Source organism: Rhyacophila brunnea, unplaced genomic scaffold (assembly GCF_057557595.1).
Source record: "Rhyacophila brunnea isolate RB1 unplaced genomic scaffold, BYU_Rbru_1.0 scaffold_6, whole genome shotgun sequence".
NCBI classification, from domain to species: domain Eukaryota; kingdom Metazoa; phylum Arthropoda; class Insecta; order Trichoptera; family Rhyacophilidae; genus Rhyacophila; species Rhyacophila brunnea.
This window is the reverse complement of record NW_028233276.1, coordinates 36,776,326-36,790,092: the sequence shown is the minus strand read 5'-3', so window position 1 is coordinate 36,790,092 and position 13,767 is coordinate 36,776,326. Positions and strand designations below refer to the sequence as shown.

Below are 13,767 nucleotides of genomic sequence, written 5' to 3'. Positions count from 1 at the left end.
GTTCCAAGCGGCAGCATTCAAGGTACATATCGTAACTCGTGATGCTATCCAACTTCCGTTAACCGGGAAGGAGAAGATGAAGATGCATGTCTTCGGAATTATGTGGTGTTAGTAAGAATTGTCAAGCTGAGAAAATTCTGGATTGGACATAGAACCAATTAATGACTGAATACCGGTAAAATATTAATTTATTCGCCTGCGGCCCAGTATAGATTATATTTTGTGTTGTAACTAAAGTATGGAGTGTAGCAATAGATGAGGTAGATTATTGTTGACTATCGCCAATGCTAACACCAAGTATCCTCGGCTACTCATACGATTATAAGTTTTATAAATTTCGTCAGTTATTTTTATTTACTGAGATATTAAAAATAATTTATATTACATGTTATAATAATAAAATTGATAAATGAGTACCTTGGTTCCGATTATAATAGAAATGTGCGAAAGTTAAGTTTGTAAGAAAGAAGAAAGAATGTCATGTAATAGCCATCAGACACGTGTAATTATAACATAAAATTCGTGACAAAAGGTATTAAATTGTAAATAAGTAAATTTTAATGCTCACATTATTCAGAATGTTAAATCGCTGTATTTACTTATTTTTTAATAATAGGTCGATTTCGAATGTTTTGAAATTATAGGAGCATCGCTCCGAGCATAGGAAAATGCACAAAGATGCCAAACTAGTATAGCTCCTACACACCCAGCAGATCGATAAATTTAAATTTGATAAATAAGTCCGCAATATAATGAAGACCGGAAAGAGTATAGTTCGAGTACGCCTCCAAGGGTGTATTGAGGACAGTTGTGACGTATTATTAATACCTATTATCATATTTTATCATACATCAGCAAGATGCCCGAAGATTTCTGAACAAATAAATTCAAATTTTTGAGTATTTATACATCGTATGAAAAACTACGTATAAAATATCCTTATGTAATATTATATTCTTCAGTAACTTTGGTTATGGGAATAGTTGTGGGATATCTATATGAATGGCTCGGTCCTCGAAAATTGAATGCGTGTTTCTTTTGCGTGACAAACTTAAATATATATTATTAAGAAACAGTTCCCGTCATGTGTGTTCCCTGTGCTATCCGGTTATAGAGTGCTCAGTATAGTGGTTTCTACCTCTGATTGAGGGAAGTAGAACTGAGAGACAGGACGAGTAGGTATACAATTAGTTTCTATTTGTATCAATGAGAATTGAATAGGAGCGAAACCTCCCTTGTTTCGCCAGAGAGACGATACAGTGATTTCAGCCAGTCGAGTCAGTCGGTATCACTAGAACTAGACTATGCTAGAACATGATTAAAAGGATAGGTATATTGTACTCGTATATCAGTCGTGCAATTACCATGGAACTCTGATCCTGAGGCATGGTGCAGTAAGTAAAGTCTTATACAGAGAAATATTAAAATTGACGCTGAAATTTAATTTAAAATAAAAACAAAGTCTTATAATGTTATTATTAATAAATGTCTGGTGTCTATGGTCGGAAAAACTACCGGTTAGCAACAGCTCAACGAAGCTAGCGATAAGCCGGCTCGCACATCACAAATCGCCTCGTGTGCCTTACCGCCATAAATCAAAGCTTCCGAGAACAGGCGGCCAGTGTTGCATGACACAACCTCGCACATCTATCTACCGACAGTCGCGCGTAGCCTTCGAAACGTATTGATATTTCAATGCGGCGATCGGCGAGCCGGTATAGGAATGACCAATTCGCATGTGTTTCTTTGTGACTTCGACCCACCGACTCGGAGCCCGAGAAGGATGCAACATGTCGAATGCAACAGCCAGATGTTTTTTTCAGACGAAACAGTTGCATTCGATCGATCTGCGAAGCTCCATTTGGCAACACGTGTTATGTTGTTTCGTTAAATGACGATGACGTCACATCGACGTATTCGATGCGTTTTTAGGCGAGACGAGTTCCAATGTGCGAGCCGACTAAGAATTGCACCGTTCGTACCTAGACTAGGTACCTACCTAGAAATACATTTTTTTTTATAACTTTCATCTCTCGGTTGTTTCGAAATAATTATTGATTCAATGACGTAGAGCGGCATTGATGGCCACTATAATTTTATTACATGTGGGCTAAACTTGATTTTAAAGTATAATTATGTCATAAAATTAAGCACATTGTAAATTACTAAGGTAGTATTTTATTCCGGAGTTAAATTATATACATGAACATGTTACAGAATGCATTACCTATGCTTTTATTTTTATACATAGATAGTTAGGCAGTATAGATACCTATATATTACTTATTAAAAATCTTAGTTTTTTTTTAACGGGACTCTAGCCCAGGGTACGGCGTGGCTGGTCGACCAGTTAATACAGTAAGTGAGATAAAGACACGCCACAAATTTGCTCTAAGAGTAAAAATAATAGGTATTAATATTTTTAAATAAGTATGTGGCTAAGTATGCGATGCAATTAGCTGTGATATGATGTTTGATAGAATTAAATGAAAATCCACGTGTAGAATTTTATTTTATACTTTACTATTTTTGGTGTGTTTCCTGATTAATAAAAATGGCTATTTATCTATTATGGCGACGGGTCGCACGTTACTTCGCTACCACGAAAGGGGGTCGCGATCAGTGCTTCATAATATTATTATGATGCCGAATGCCGACAACTCAATAATTCAAGAGGATTTATTTAAAAATACAAAAAATCGCAAATAATACATGGAATACCCTTAATAATTAATAACCCTAAATAATTATTATTTTACGGAATACGGAATAAAATTTGGGCAACACTACTGCAGAAAATAGGTTGGGGGGGCCGCTTCGGGATGTGGGGATATGGATATAAACTATAGGTACCTAAACTGTAAACGTATTTTTTTTACAATATTTACATTACGGTATTAGGTAAGTAGGTATTTTTCTAAAAAAAAAATATTTCGTATTTTGTTTATAAATTAATTACACGGACATAGATTTAATAGGTACACGGAATAAAATTTTACAAAGTTTTTTCAAAATGCATATAAAACCTAATGTCAAATCGAGCTGGATCCCTGGATTTCAAACCCTAACAGAGATGTCGTATCCAACGCCATAACATGGAAATTGAACGGATAATCAAAAATAGAAAGTGTGTAAGTAGTAATTAAATTTACAAATAGATATATAATTCTTACATATTCATCTGTTCCACGATGAGTTGTATTTCCTTGCCAAAACCGTCTGGAGAATCCTTTAATGTGGCCGTTCAGCGATCGTTTGTATTCAAACCCTGGATGCCAGCACAAAGAACCATATCCAAATACCCACAGAGCCAGAGGAGAATCTGTGGATTCACTCGCAGCATCTTCATCTTGCAGCCTATCTGATGCCATCTTCTTAGATTCTGTTTCACTTATTTTTAGAGCCAAACGTTTTTTTTACACGACAAATAAAATTATTTACTATAAGTAAAGTTTTCTGCGAATCGATTTTCTTAAAAGATTTTCACTCATCAAAGCGCAGTGTAAAAGAGTTAAACACGAACGAAAATGTGAAAACAACACGTTTATCTGCATTGAAATATTGTATGAAAACTCATGAGTCTGAAATTAAGTTTTCACAAGCTTATTCGTAATACAATAATCTATCACAATTTGGCTATTAACTAGACACTTTATGTCAATTTTAATATTATTTCTTCAAATTGTTTTAAGTCGCCGAGACGTGTCAAGCGAATACGACGTGTGCAAGAACAATAATTATTGTAAAACATAACAGAATTCACTGCTGTCAGACTGACGCGAGGAAGAAAAACGAGACAGCGCATGCGTAAAAGAGACCTTCGCAAGAGGACCAATCATAACGGTTCGTTCTACTGTACAGTTCAAATCGATTGGTCGCATGACAGCTGATGCAATTTCAAAGTCGAATTTCCACGCGTGTCTCAGCCACTTTCCTTCAACAGACGAACAATCCGTCTGACGAATTTGTTCGCGTTCGCAAGGCAACAGAATAATTTTTTTGAGATACCTACCTATATAATTCTGAGATTTGATTGGTAGATACGCATTTTTTTTAAAATCTGTCCGATTGATTGTTTCATGACTAATAATTATTCAAATATATTGTCTTTTATTCATCGATTTGTCGATAATCAAATTCAATGTTAGGTAGGTGCATATTATAAGCTCTCTCGCTTAGATTTTGGCAGAAAATTTTCAAAATGTTACCTATTACCTACTTACTTAATTCTAATTGAAAGCCAAACATATTATTATATACCATGCAATTCATGGCCCCCATAAGGGGGGGGGGGCTGACAGGGCTCTAGCCTGGGGGCCCGAGCTTAGAGAGGGCCCGGCGTGGTGGGTCGACCAGATAAGTGAAAATAATACACACCATAAATTTGCTCTAATAGTAAAAACAAGTCGCCGTATGTGGCTGTGTGATGTAATTTGATGTGATATGACGATTGATATAATTAAATGATAATTCACGTGTAGAGTTTTATTTTATAATTAATTAAGTGTGTTTCCTGACTTACAAAATGGCTTTTTATCCAATATGGCGAAGGGTTGCATGTTACTTGGTTTCCACAAAAGGGGGTCGCGATCAATGATTCATAATATTAGGTATGCTGAGTGCCGACAACTCTAAATCAACTGAATTTATTTAAAAATCGCTAAAAATACACGGAATACTCATACATACCCTTAGCCCTGGGGTTCCGTGGAAACCAGTCGGGGAACACTACTGTAGAAAATCACACTGCCCTTAACCTTAGCGATAGGTTGGGGGCCGCCATAGATACTGGCCTGGGGGCCCGCTTCAGGAAGCGGATGGCCATGCCAGGCATGTCCAACGCTTCGATCGCAACCGACCGGTCCAACGCGTGTCGTCCTCTTCATAAAGATAAGCACAAACATTTGCCTGACTTGGGTCATTGGGCCCGGGTGCTGACCACCCCCAATACCAGAGATCACGCGGACTTCCTTTTTGTTAAAACTATATTACATAATATTTAGCCAGGTATATGGTATAATCTTCTTTGTCAGGACCTCATGAGTGAGGATCGTGACCCGAATGATTTGGCTGTCGATTGTCTAACAGACTTATCAACGGGTTGATCTGATTCTTCTCGGCCTCTACTGTGGTCACTCTAAATAATTGGTGCAACTATCTGGCGGGGGCATCATCACCTAGGTATTTCTACTTTATGAATGGTCAAAATCATACAATGTTTCCAATTTTGTGTTTTTTTATTCAAAAAATAAAATTGTTTTATCTTTTGTCCCGGTTTGAAAAAAACCGGTAAGCCGATGACTATCGAAAGAATTGTAACGAAATGCAAAAAAACAAAAAAGCCAACGGCACGCGGTGTTCCCAAGCGGTCACCCATCCAAGTACTATCCGCGCCCAATGTTGCTTAACTTCGGTGATCGGACGAGAACCGGTGCTTTCAACATGGTATGGTCGTTGGCGAAAGCAACAAGTTATGGAATGTTTATTAATCAATCGTAACATAAAAAAATTTGAATGTTCCATTATTACACACGGAATTTAAGTTCAAATTCTCTATTAATTTGTGGTCTTGATTTATTTGTCAATGATAGATTGAAAGTAAACTTGATAGCGCAAACAGATATTGCAATTTTTGATCTTGCATTTTTCGAAAGCTCAATCTAATATGAACCTAAAACAGCTACATAATTATATGTTAGTGCCATCTATGATAGTTTATCAAAACTTTCAACGAAAAAATTACATAAAAATGGATTACAAAATAGTTTGTATAAAATAAAACAGATGCCATAATAAATGTTAGAAAAATAAAAAAAATGGTTAACAAGATTATTAGTTATATTAAATAATGAATATGTACAATAAAATATTGTTTTTCGAGAAAAGTATTTAGTTGATTTATTTTTATAAAATAATATATTGTTTTAAGAATCTAAAGTATCACTGGCATCTGGCGATGGTTTAATAAAGCTATAATGGTATGCATTTAGTGATGCACAAACCAGATTTTCTTCGCGAAGTCGCGCGCGATTTCAACTTTGACCCTTGCCTCTACAAGTTTAGTGCTAACTGTTACCATTGCTTCAGGCCATGACCGTTGCCAGTTTACCAGTATGTAGACGATACTGCTGATGGTCTACATACTTATTATCTTCATATTAATCTTAGGTGTAGTATTTTTGTATTCGTATTTTTCGGGATGCTGCATTACAACATCCAGTGACGATTGTACTCGGAGTCACATTACAAAAATGTACATGGAAGGAAATCAATACCTACGCTTCTCATGAGTTCATTATTCTGACGAATTAATTAATAACAAAGCTATGTCAATATTTTTTATTCTTGAGCTTTCGGCAAAAGAGGGAGAATCATTGTTTGGAAGACGACATGATATTGATGCCTAACAATATTGTGAATGTAAACTTCCATTGATCATAGAACAGTTTTTTTTATTTGGTTTTAAGATTAGAGAGTAATAAACCAAAACATTCTGCATTCTCAGAAAGCTTGGAGCTATCGCAATGACCAGTGGCGCACTCAGGATTTAATATTGGGCGGGGGGGGGGGGGCAAGGAGGAGAATATAAATTAGTCCCATAGGCTCTTTTAATAATATCATACTATCGCCGCAGACGACTCTTTTAACTATTAAAGCTAATTTATGATGTGTATTCATCTCACTTAGCTGGTCAACCCGACACGCCGCCCCCCCCCACAGCCCAGGCCCCCAGGCTAGAGCCCTGTCAGCCCTCCCCAGCCATGACCTACACCACTCCGGAATTCGGGTGGACACCGAGAATTTTTTGACAGTTCCATTAGGAATTGGCTTTCTAAAAAAATCTGACATTAGTGTTTCGAAATTTTTGTGTTAGAAATTAAAATCTAAGAAATTTTTCTATAAAGGGTGCTGGAGAATAATTACAAATCATTTTTTGCCGTGTTTTTATTTGCCTAGGCCCAAGGTATAGTTTATTGCCAGACAAAATGCCGCCCCTAGGTAACGCCAAAATGCCGCTTCATTTTTTATAGTATTTTTTTATCATCCTTTCATAACCCCAATATCTAAGAAATGTGTTGTATGGATACGTAAGGTAGGTACTTACAAAATATATACCTACCACTAAAACATACAAAATTAAATTAAAAAATATTTTCCCCCCTAAAGTGGGATTTTTTTGACGTTGGATTTTGGTAATAAAGTGCCTTCTTACACATCGCGTACCCGACAAAAATACAGTCCTGTTAAACCTTTTATATGAATTAATATCTACATTTTGTTTAATCCAACCGGTGAGCTGATTTTTTTAAATGAAAAGATAATTTCGTTATTACTTAGTTTAGGTAGCTATTTCTTATATACAAAATGATTATCCTCGATTTTCCGCCTTTCGAGTAACTGCCGCCCCCAAGCGACGCTCAATCTGCCTATCCCCGCGGGACGTCACTGAGCTTTCTAAATGTGGTTGTACGGGCATGCTCACCGTAATGAGGTGATGTGAGATGAGGATGAGGATGGAAAAGACCATAGAAATAACCAGAGAAATAAAATCAAGAAAGTTAGCATACTTTGCTCCAGGCCACAGGTAAAAAGTATCCATAATAATGGATTATTGATTTTTCATGGGGGCGTGAAGGGGGGGGATTCACTTATCTAGCAGTAGACACTTATTTCCGGATTTACAATGCGGACCCCCGAAATTTCCCGGGTATATACCTTATACCCAGACACTCCGAAATTTGAATCTAACCCCTAGCCTGCAGCTATAACTACGTGTGCTCAGTGCTCACCTATGAGTTATTGCGACCTGTCGTATCCACAAGTAGTTATTAAATATGCATGGCCTAACGGTTATAATTATTATTAGGATCGTTAGTATTGTCCGCTCTGTCTTGTATCCTAAATATGCCGAGTCAGAATAAGCAAACATTGGATGTCCAGGATGATTTCACCAATAATTCATGAGTGTAATGGGTTTTCAACTGACACGGGCCGTACGTACCTTAAAATGACAAGAAGAGTAGGACCAACCATTTGAGAAGGCTGTTCGACCTCCAACTCATCCGGCTCACGATTCTCAATCATCAGATCATGATGAAGATGGAGAAGAAATTTTATTCCGTCCACCTAAATGATTTCAATTTCATTCCTTGTATGGGGGGGGGGGGGGGGGCTCGGAGTAGAAACCCACCTCCCTTTTTGTCAGCGCCTGTTTTGGCCACGTCATGTGACATACCGACAAATATCAACGTCTGCGTCTTTTCATTCAAGAGTAGATCTCCCATAAGAGAGGTCTCGAAAGAAGACGAAGATACTGGCTTAAAAACTTCAGAGACTGGTTTGAGCTCAGCATTCAATCCTTATTTAGAGCAGCGACGGAAGATGAGTAAATGGGCGAACTCATCGCCGACGTCCAATAACGAATATGGCATAAAAAGTAGTAGATGTAATAAAAAAATTAACTTTTCGTTTAACGATAATTAGTAAAGTCAGGATCAGATTTAAGCTTGAAGGGGATTTGAGTTGATACGTAGGTATTAGACGCCCGTAAAATACAATTTAAGGCGAAGTTTCTACCTACCAGAGGCACCTAGCGGGGGAATGGGACAACTGGTCGCCAGGACAATTGGACGCCGCACCGTCGTGGACACGTAAACAGAACGTAGACGAGGAATTTTAATCAGTCTCTATCTACTTATTAGTATTTTTAATTCATTTTACTCTTATCATAATGTTTTTTTATTGCGGATTGGGAATTACCAAGCCTAAGGCTTTATATAAAAATAAAAAACCCTTTTTTCGTTGAAACTTAAACATATGCACGATTAAATCATTATTTACGTATGCATATTTAAATTCGCACCAACTATTAAATCATAATATAAAATTTTTTATATAAATAATAATATTAAATATATTTTTTAAAAGTAGCTTTAAGTGCATAACGTCTATTTATTTTCGAATTGCGTGGCGTCCAGTTGTCTCGGAGCCAAATCGTCCTAGACCCCCTAGCGGTCTTTGACTTAAAATAAAAAATATATATTTTTTAATGTTTCAGATACATATTTATTAATTAATACATTGAAATTAATTAATATTAATATTAAATTATTTAATATAATATTAATTGAAATTAATGGCCCCACCAAACCACACCCGCCCCGCACCATACCCGGTCTTAATCGGGCGTATCACGGAACCCTACGTTTGGTGTGAAGCACCATTTTTATTTTTATGACTGAGAATGTCTCAGCAGCAGTTACCCAAGACTAAGGTTACCATGCACTCAAATGTGCTTCTACTGAATTTACATGACTTTAAGTTAAGGTACCCATGGGAGAGATGAGCAAGTAGAGGCAATATTAAAAATTGTCGTAACAAATTAAAGCTAGGTAATACAAAACTGCCGAACATTATAAGTACCTACCTACAGTTTAAATTGTAATTTATCAAAAAAATGTCTCAAATTGCAAGTTTCGTATTTTTCCGCTAGGTGCCTCTGGTAGGTAGAGGATTCGCCTTAATAAAACGTAGGTACCTAATTAAAAAAAGAATTTTTGTGTTCTCTAATCAAATAACGTGAAACATTTTGAGACACCTATGTAGTAATATAAAACTTTGATAGTAAATTGCCAAGAATAGAAAATACCATAGATATTTGTGGTTCGTTTTATGTATGTATATGAATATTAAATTAATGCCTGATCTTGCTGTGTACTAAAGTGTGATGTAGCTTGGTATGTATAAAAGTAGATTGCAGAATGTGATTCGCTGAACATCTTTTCCCATCATTTACGTGAAAGTTGTTTTTCAAAATTGTTATCGATATAATTATTTAGTGGCAGAATAAACAGCTTCAGCTATTTATAATATTATTTAAGTAACCGTCTTCGAACAAGATCTCTAAATTATTATCAAAGATGTTCATATTATATTTTATTACAGGTAGACAGCCTTGTTTTGAAATATTAACTTGCCCCACAATGTGCAATTTACTGATTTTATAAACTGAATTGTGTGATCTTAATTATTATGCATCCATCACGGTACAAATATTAATTAAATATTAACATCGTGAAACGAGCATAATTATCTAACTATTTCGTTAAGCTATACATATTATTAATTCAATTGAAAATTCAATTTGAGATGTTTATAGTTCAGTATTGCCTGAAATGATAGAAAAATGCATAGACTGAGACATCCCACAGAGTCTTGAAAAGAAATTTCCAGTGGTGCTGAATTTGATCACAGATTGGGTCTGATTTCAAATGATCTCGATGATAGTGGGGTTTCAGATATTTTAAACTACTCTTTTTAAATTTTCTGCCAGAGACGCTAGGATATATTATCAGTTTATCTCCAAAATACTCACTTATTGTGATAGATAGTCTTAATCATTGTAATATACCTACTTACTACAATACTTATCATCCCTATGATAATTACGCTAAAATGTCTTGAATATGAATATAATTTCTTATTTAAATGTCACTTTGTTGATTTTTTAATCATGTTTTTAATCCGCCATCGTACTTCTTTGTTACCTATAGGCCAATCTGCCACGAATTAATTGTAGTGACATTTAATACACCCGATTTATCACAAATCACAATAATTATTCTTCCAGCAAAATATATTTTAATCTTAAAACAGGACAGTAGTGGACAATAATAAGTTATAACAAGAAATAAATGCATATTTCTTGTGCAAATGCACTCCTCACCAATTACTACGAAAATATCCGATTTATACTCACTGCTAATAATTAACTGTCAAATTATATGTCAGAGTAATAATAAAATGTTAGTTCAAATAAACAAAACGATAGTCTGCTATATTTCAGCATTTTCAAATATCGAATAGGTATCTATTAGAGCTGCACGCAGTATTGCCATTCTTTCTATGCTGATTATAGTACAAAGGCGTAAAAATTATAGTATTTTTGTGAAAAATATAGTACAGGTACATTTTTCGCCTTAAATCCTTTAAAATTATAGTATTTTGGCATATTTGGCGTAAAATTATAGTATTTTACATTTTTAGTATTTATAATATTCCATTTTTCTATAGTATAGTTATAGTACCGTTGACAACGCTGGCTGCAAGATTCTAGATATAGCAAACCAGTGTGTATTTTCTAGCAGAGAATAAAATTGTAATAAGTAATAACTAATAATATCACAAATCAATAATTAAATATTATACCTACCTATATGATAATATTATTTGGACATTTTGGATTTAAAAAATATAGTCATCATCGTCAAGATGCTCGTATCGTTGATCAAAAATATGAAACCTCAATAATTTTGAAGCAATTTTAGTCCAATAATTAACTATTATCGTGTACGAAATGAAGTAACGTTGCTGAGAATGATTGCGATCGAATGCATTTCCGGTTGTTATCTGATGATTCCTTATTGCACAGTAATCTTAAAGTATGTATACGGTGACCATCCGTCCTTTATTTAAGTCTATGATTTGGGCATGGTGTCCCTAAAATTAATTTTATTATGAAAAACTCAGTCATGTTCTTTATTTTGTAAATTGTATGTATTTTATTATTGACGAATACGAGAAAACATCCAACACGATACAAATTTAACATCATTGAGAGAAAATGATTTAAGGGAAGTAAAAACTATCGTCCTGAATACTGAATGGAATTTTATTTTTGGCTAAAAATTGTTTGTATTGATGATTTTTTGGAAGAATGGGCTAAAACTCTCGACTTAATTTTGGACAGAAAATTTACAGGAGTTTCGTAAAAATCAGGAAATTGTGCTCTATTTTCGTCAAGGAAATATGGTCACCACATGTATGTAGGTAGATACACACTATTCAGATACATCTGCAACTACTAAACAAATTTCACTGTTTCGTAAACAGATAGGTACTATAGACAATGCCGTCACATTGTTATTGTCGTATACCTATTGTCTGATAACTGTCTGGTGGTGACGCATTTTCTATTGTAAAATATATATTAATGTATTGTCGAACAAGAACTTCTTGTCTACGTGTTAAAACTGTGAACTAACAATCTCATCCAGTGCAGCTAATCGCAATTCCGTTTTCAAATGAGAAACGTCCCCAAATTTATCATTTCAGTTTACGCTCCCGTGGAGTATCTACTGATCTATCAATTTACGTAATTTGAAGCTTTTATAATAAAAATATGTCTAAAACGATCAAGAGTGATGTCAGAAGTATTATTAGTGAACTTTTGGTTTATTGCGAACAAGAAAAAGAGTACGTCACTGGTAAGTCGTCTACATGCGACTACTGCGACTTCCTGTTACCGCCGATATCTTGTCGGAAAATAGATACCTATGTAGTTGAAGAATAATTATGCAACTATTTCAAAGAAGGTGATTATTGAAAACTCGCGTTTATGCCATTGACTTTGACCTATTCTGCTGGTGTGTCCACGTTAATAATTGATTTTTTTTGTTATATGACGGTGTAATCTGATAAAGATCAATAAATCATAATGTTTAAAATTGTTCTGTTTTAAGACAGTAAGTCGGTACCTAGTTGATTCTACGCAATGGGTCAAGTGAATACAGATTTGAAGTTAGGTAAACCTAATACCAATGCTTTTAAAAAGTGTAGAATGATATTTCATATATTAGGTTTAATAAATTTACTTTGAGAGCACCTGCCCTAGATGTTCTCATTAAAGTAATTTGCAATACCAAACATAATTTTTGTAATGATACGAAATCCTAATATAACAGAGATAGCAAAATGAAATGATGACGTTCATTAGTTTCCCTTCAAATATTTCAAATACATGGCTACATGATACAATAATAATTGACCATTAAGGGGATTATGCCTAATGCAGTATACCAGACAGTAGCCACCAAATAATTGAGGCATTTTCGATAACTGAGAAGTACACAATTTAATATATTTAATATACTTTTGCAACTGGTTGAGTTTATCGTGAAGGTATTCTATTTTAAAATTAAAACAAAATAATTACAAGATAAAAAGAACTTTTTATATACAATGTTTTTAAATTTACTGTTGAATCATATAAACTTGACTTGACTAGCTTAAACGATCATAGAATACTAAAATGTTATATTGACCATTTCATTTTGATTCCCATAGTAACGCAGTATATATTAATAATTTAGTTGCTAGGACAATCCGCTTAGCAACCAATAATGGTGTCGAAAGAACCTTTCATACAAAACAGAATTAACTGAAAATGAATTCAATTCTACTTAAAGATGGCTAAAAGTATTAAAAAAATTCATTGGCATCGTGTTCTGATACATTCTAAAAGTTTCAAATGTCTAGCTAGTCGGGAAGTTAGTTAAAAATCGATTGCAAGATTAGGACAAAGACAAAGGACAAATAAGAATACGAGCTAAGAAAAACGTTGTAAAATAATGTTCATTTTTATTAGTTGTTGACTATATCGACAAATTTCTTTAATTTTAAAATAATCGGTTTCTGTAAGTATTTTTTTTCGTATGATTTTGACGGATTTAAAAGTTATAATGTATTCCTAGATCATAACGTTGTGTGGAATTACACACGTGTACAATGTACGTATTTTTTGATAGATTTTTACAGATTTAAAAAAATAGGCGCCTCAATTTATATCAGAAATAATTAATAATCTTAAACCAGTTGAACACTCGTTTAACTTCTGATGTGACACTATTATTTTAACAATATACGGCGACAGTACATTGTTAGAATAACTTTTTAGGTGAATCTGTTCTTTCTATTTGATAGATAAGG

At 34.5% G+C, this 13,767-nt stretch overlaps 1 protein-coding gene and 1 non-coding gene across 2 annotated transcripts in view; both read right to left on the bottom strand.

The window, feature by feature from the left end:
* The window catches only part of LOC147065620 (glutathione-specific gamma-glutamylcyclotransferase 1), a 52,344-nt gene extending 48,841 nt beyond the window's left edge, over positions 1–3,503 (bottom strand). The window contains exon 1 of the mRNA XM_085956651.1: positions 3,174–3,503. Within this exon, the coding sequence (XP_085812777.1) occupies positions 3,174–3,371 (198 nt within the window). The 5' untranslated portion in view covers positions 3,372–3,503. The remainder of the gene's footprint in view (positions 1–3,173) is intronic.
* A 1,837-nt stretch (positions 3,504–5,340) lies between these two features.
* Positions 5,341–5,459, bottom strand: LOC147065619 (5S ribosomal RNA). The gene has a single exon (XR_015071850.1). It is a non-coding gene; the product is annotated as a 5S ribosomal RNA (ribosomal RNA).
* Positions 5,460–13,767: the final 8,308 nt, after the last annotated feature.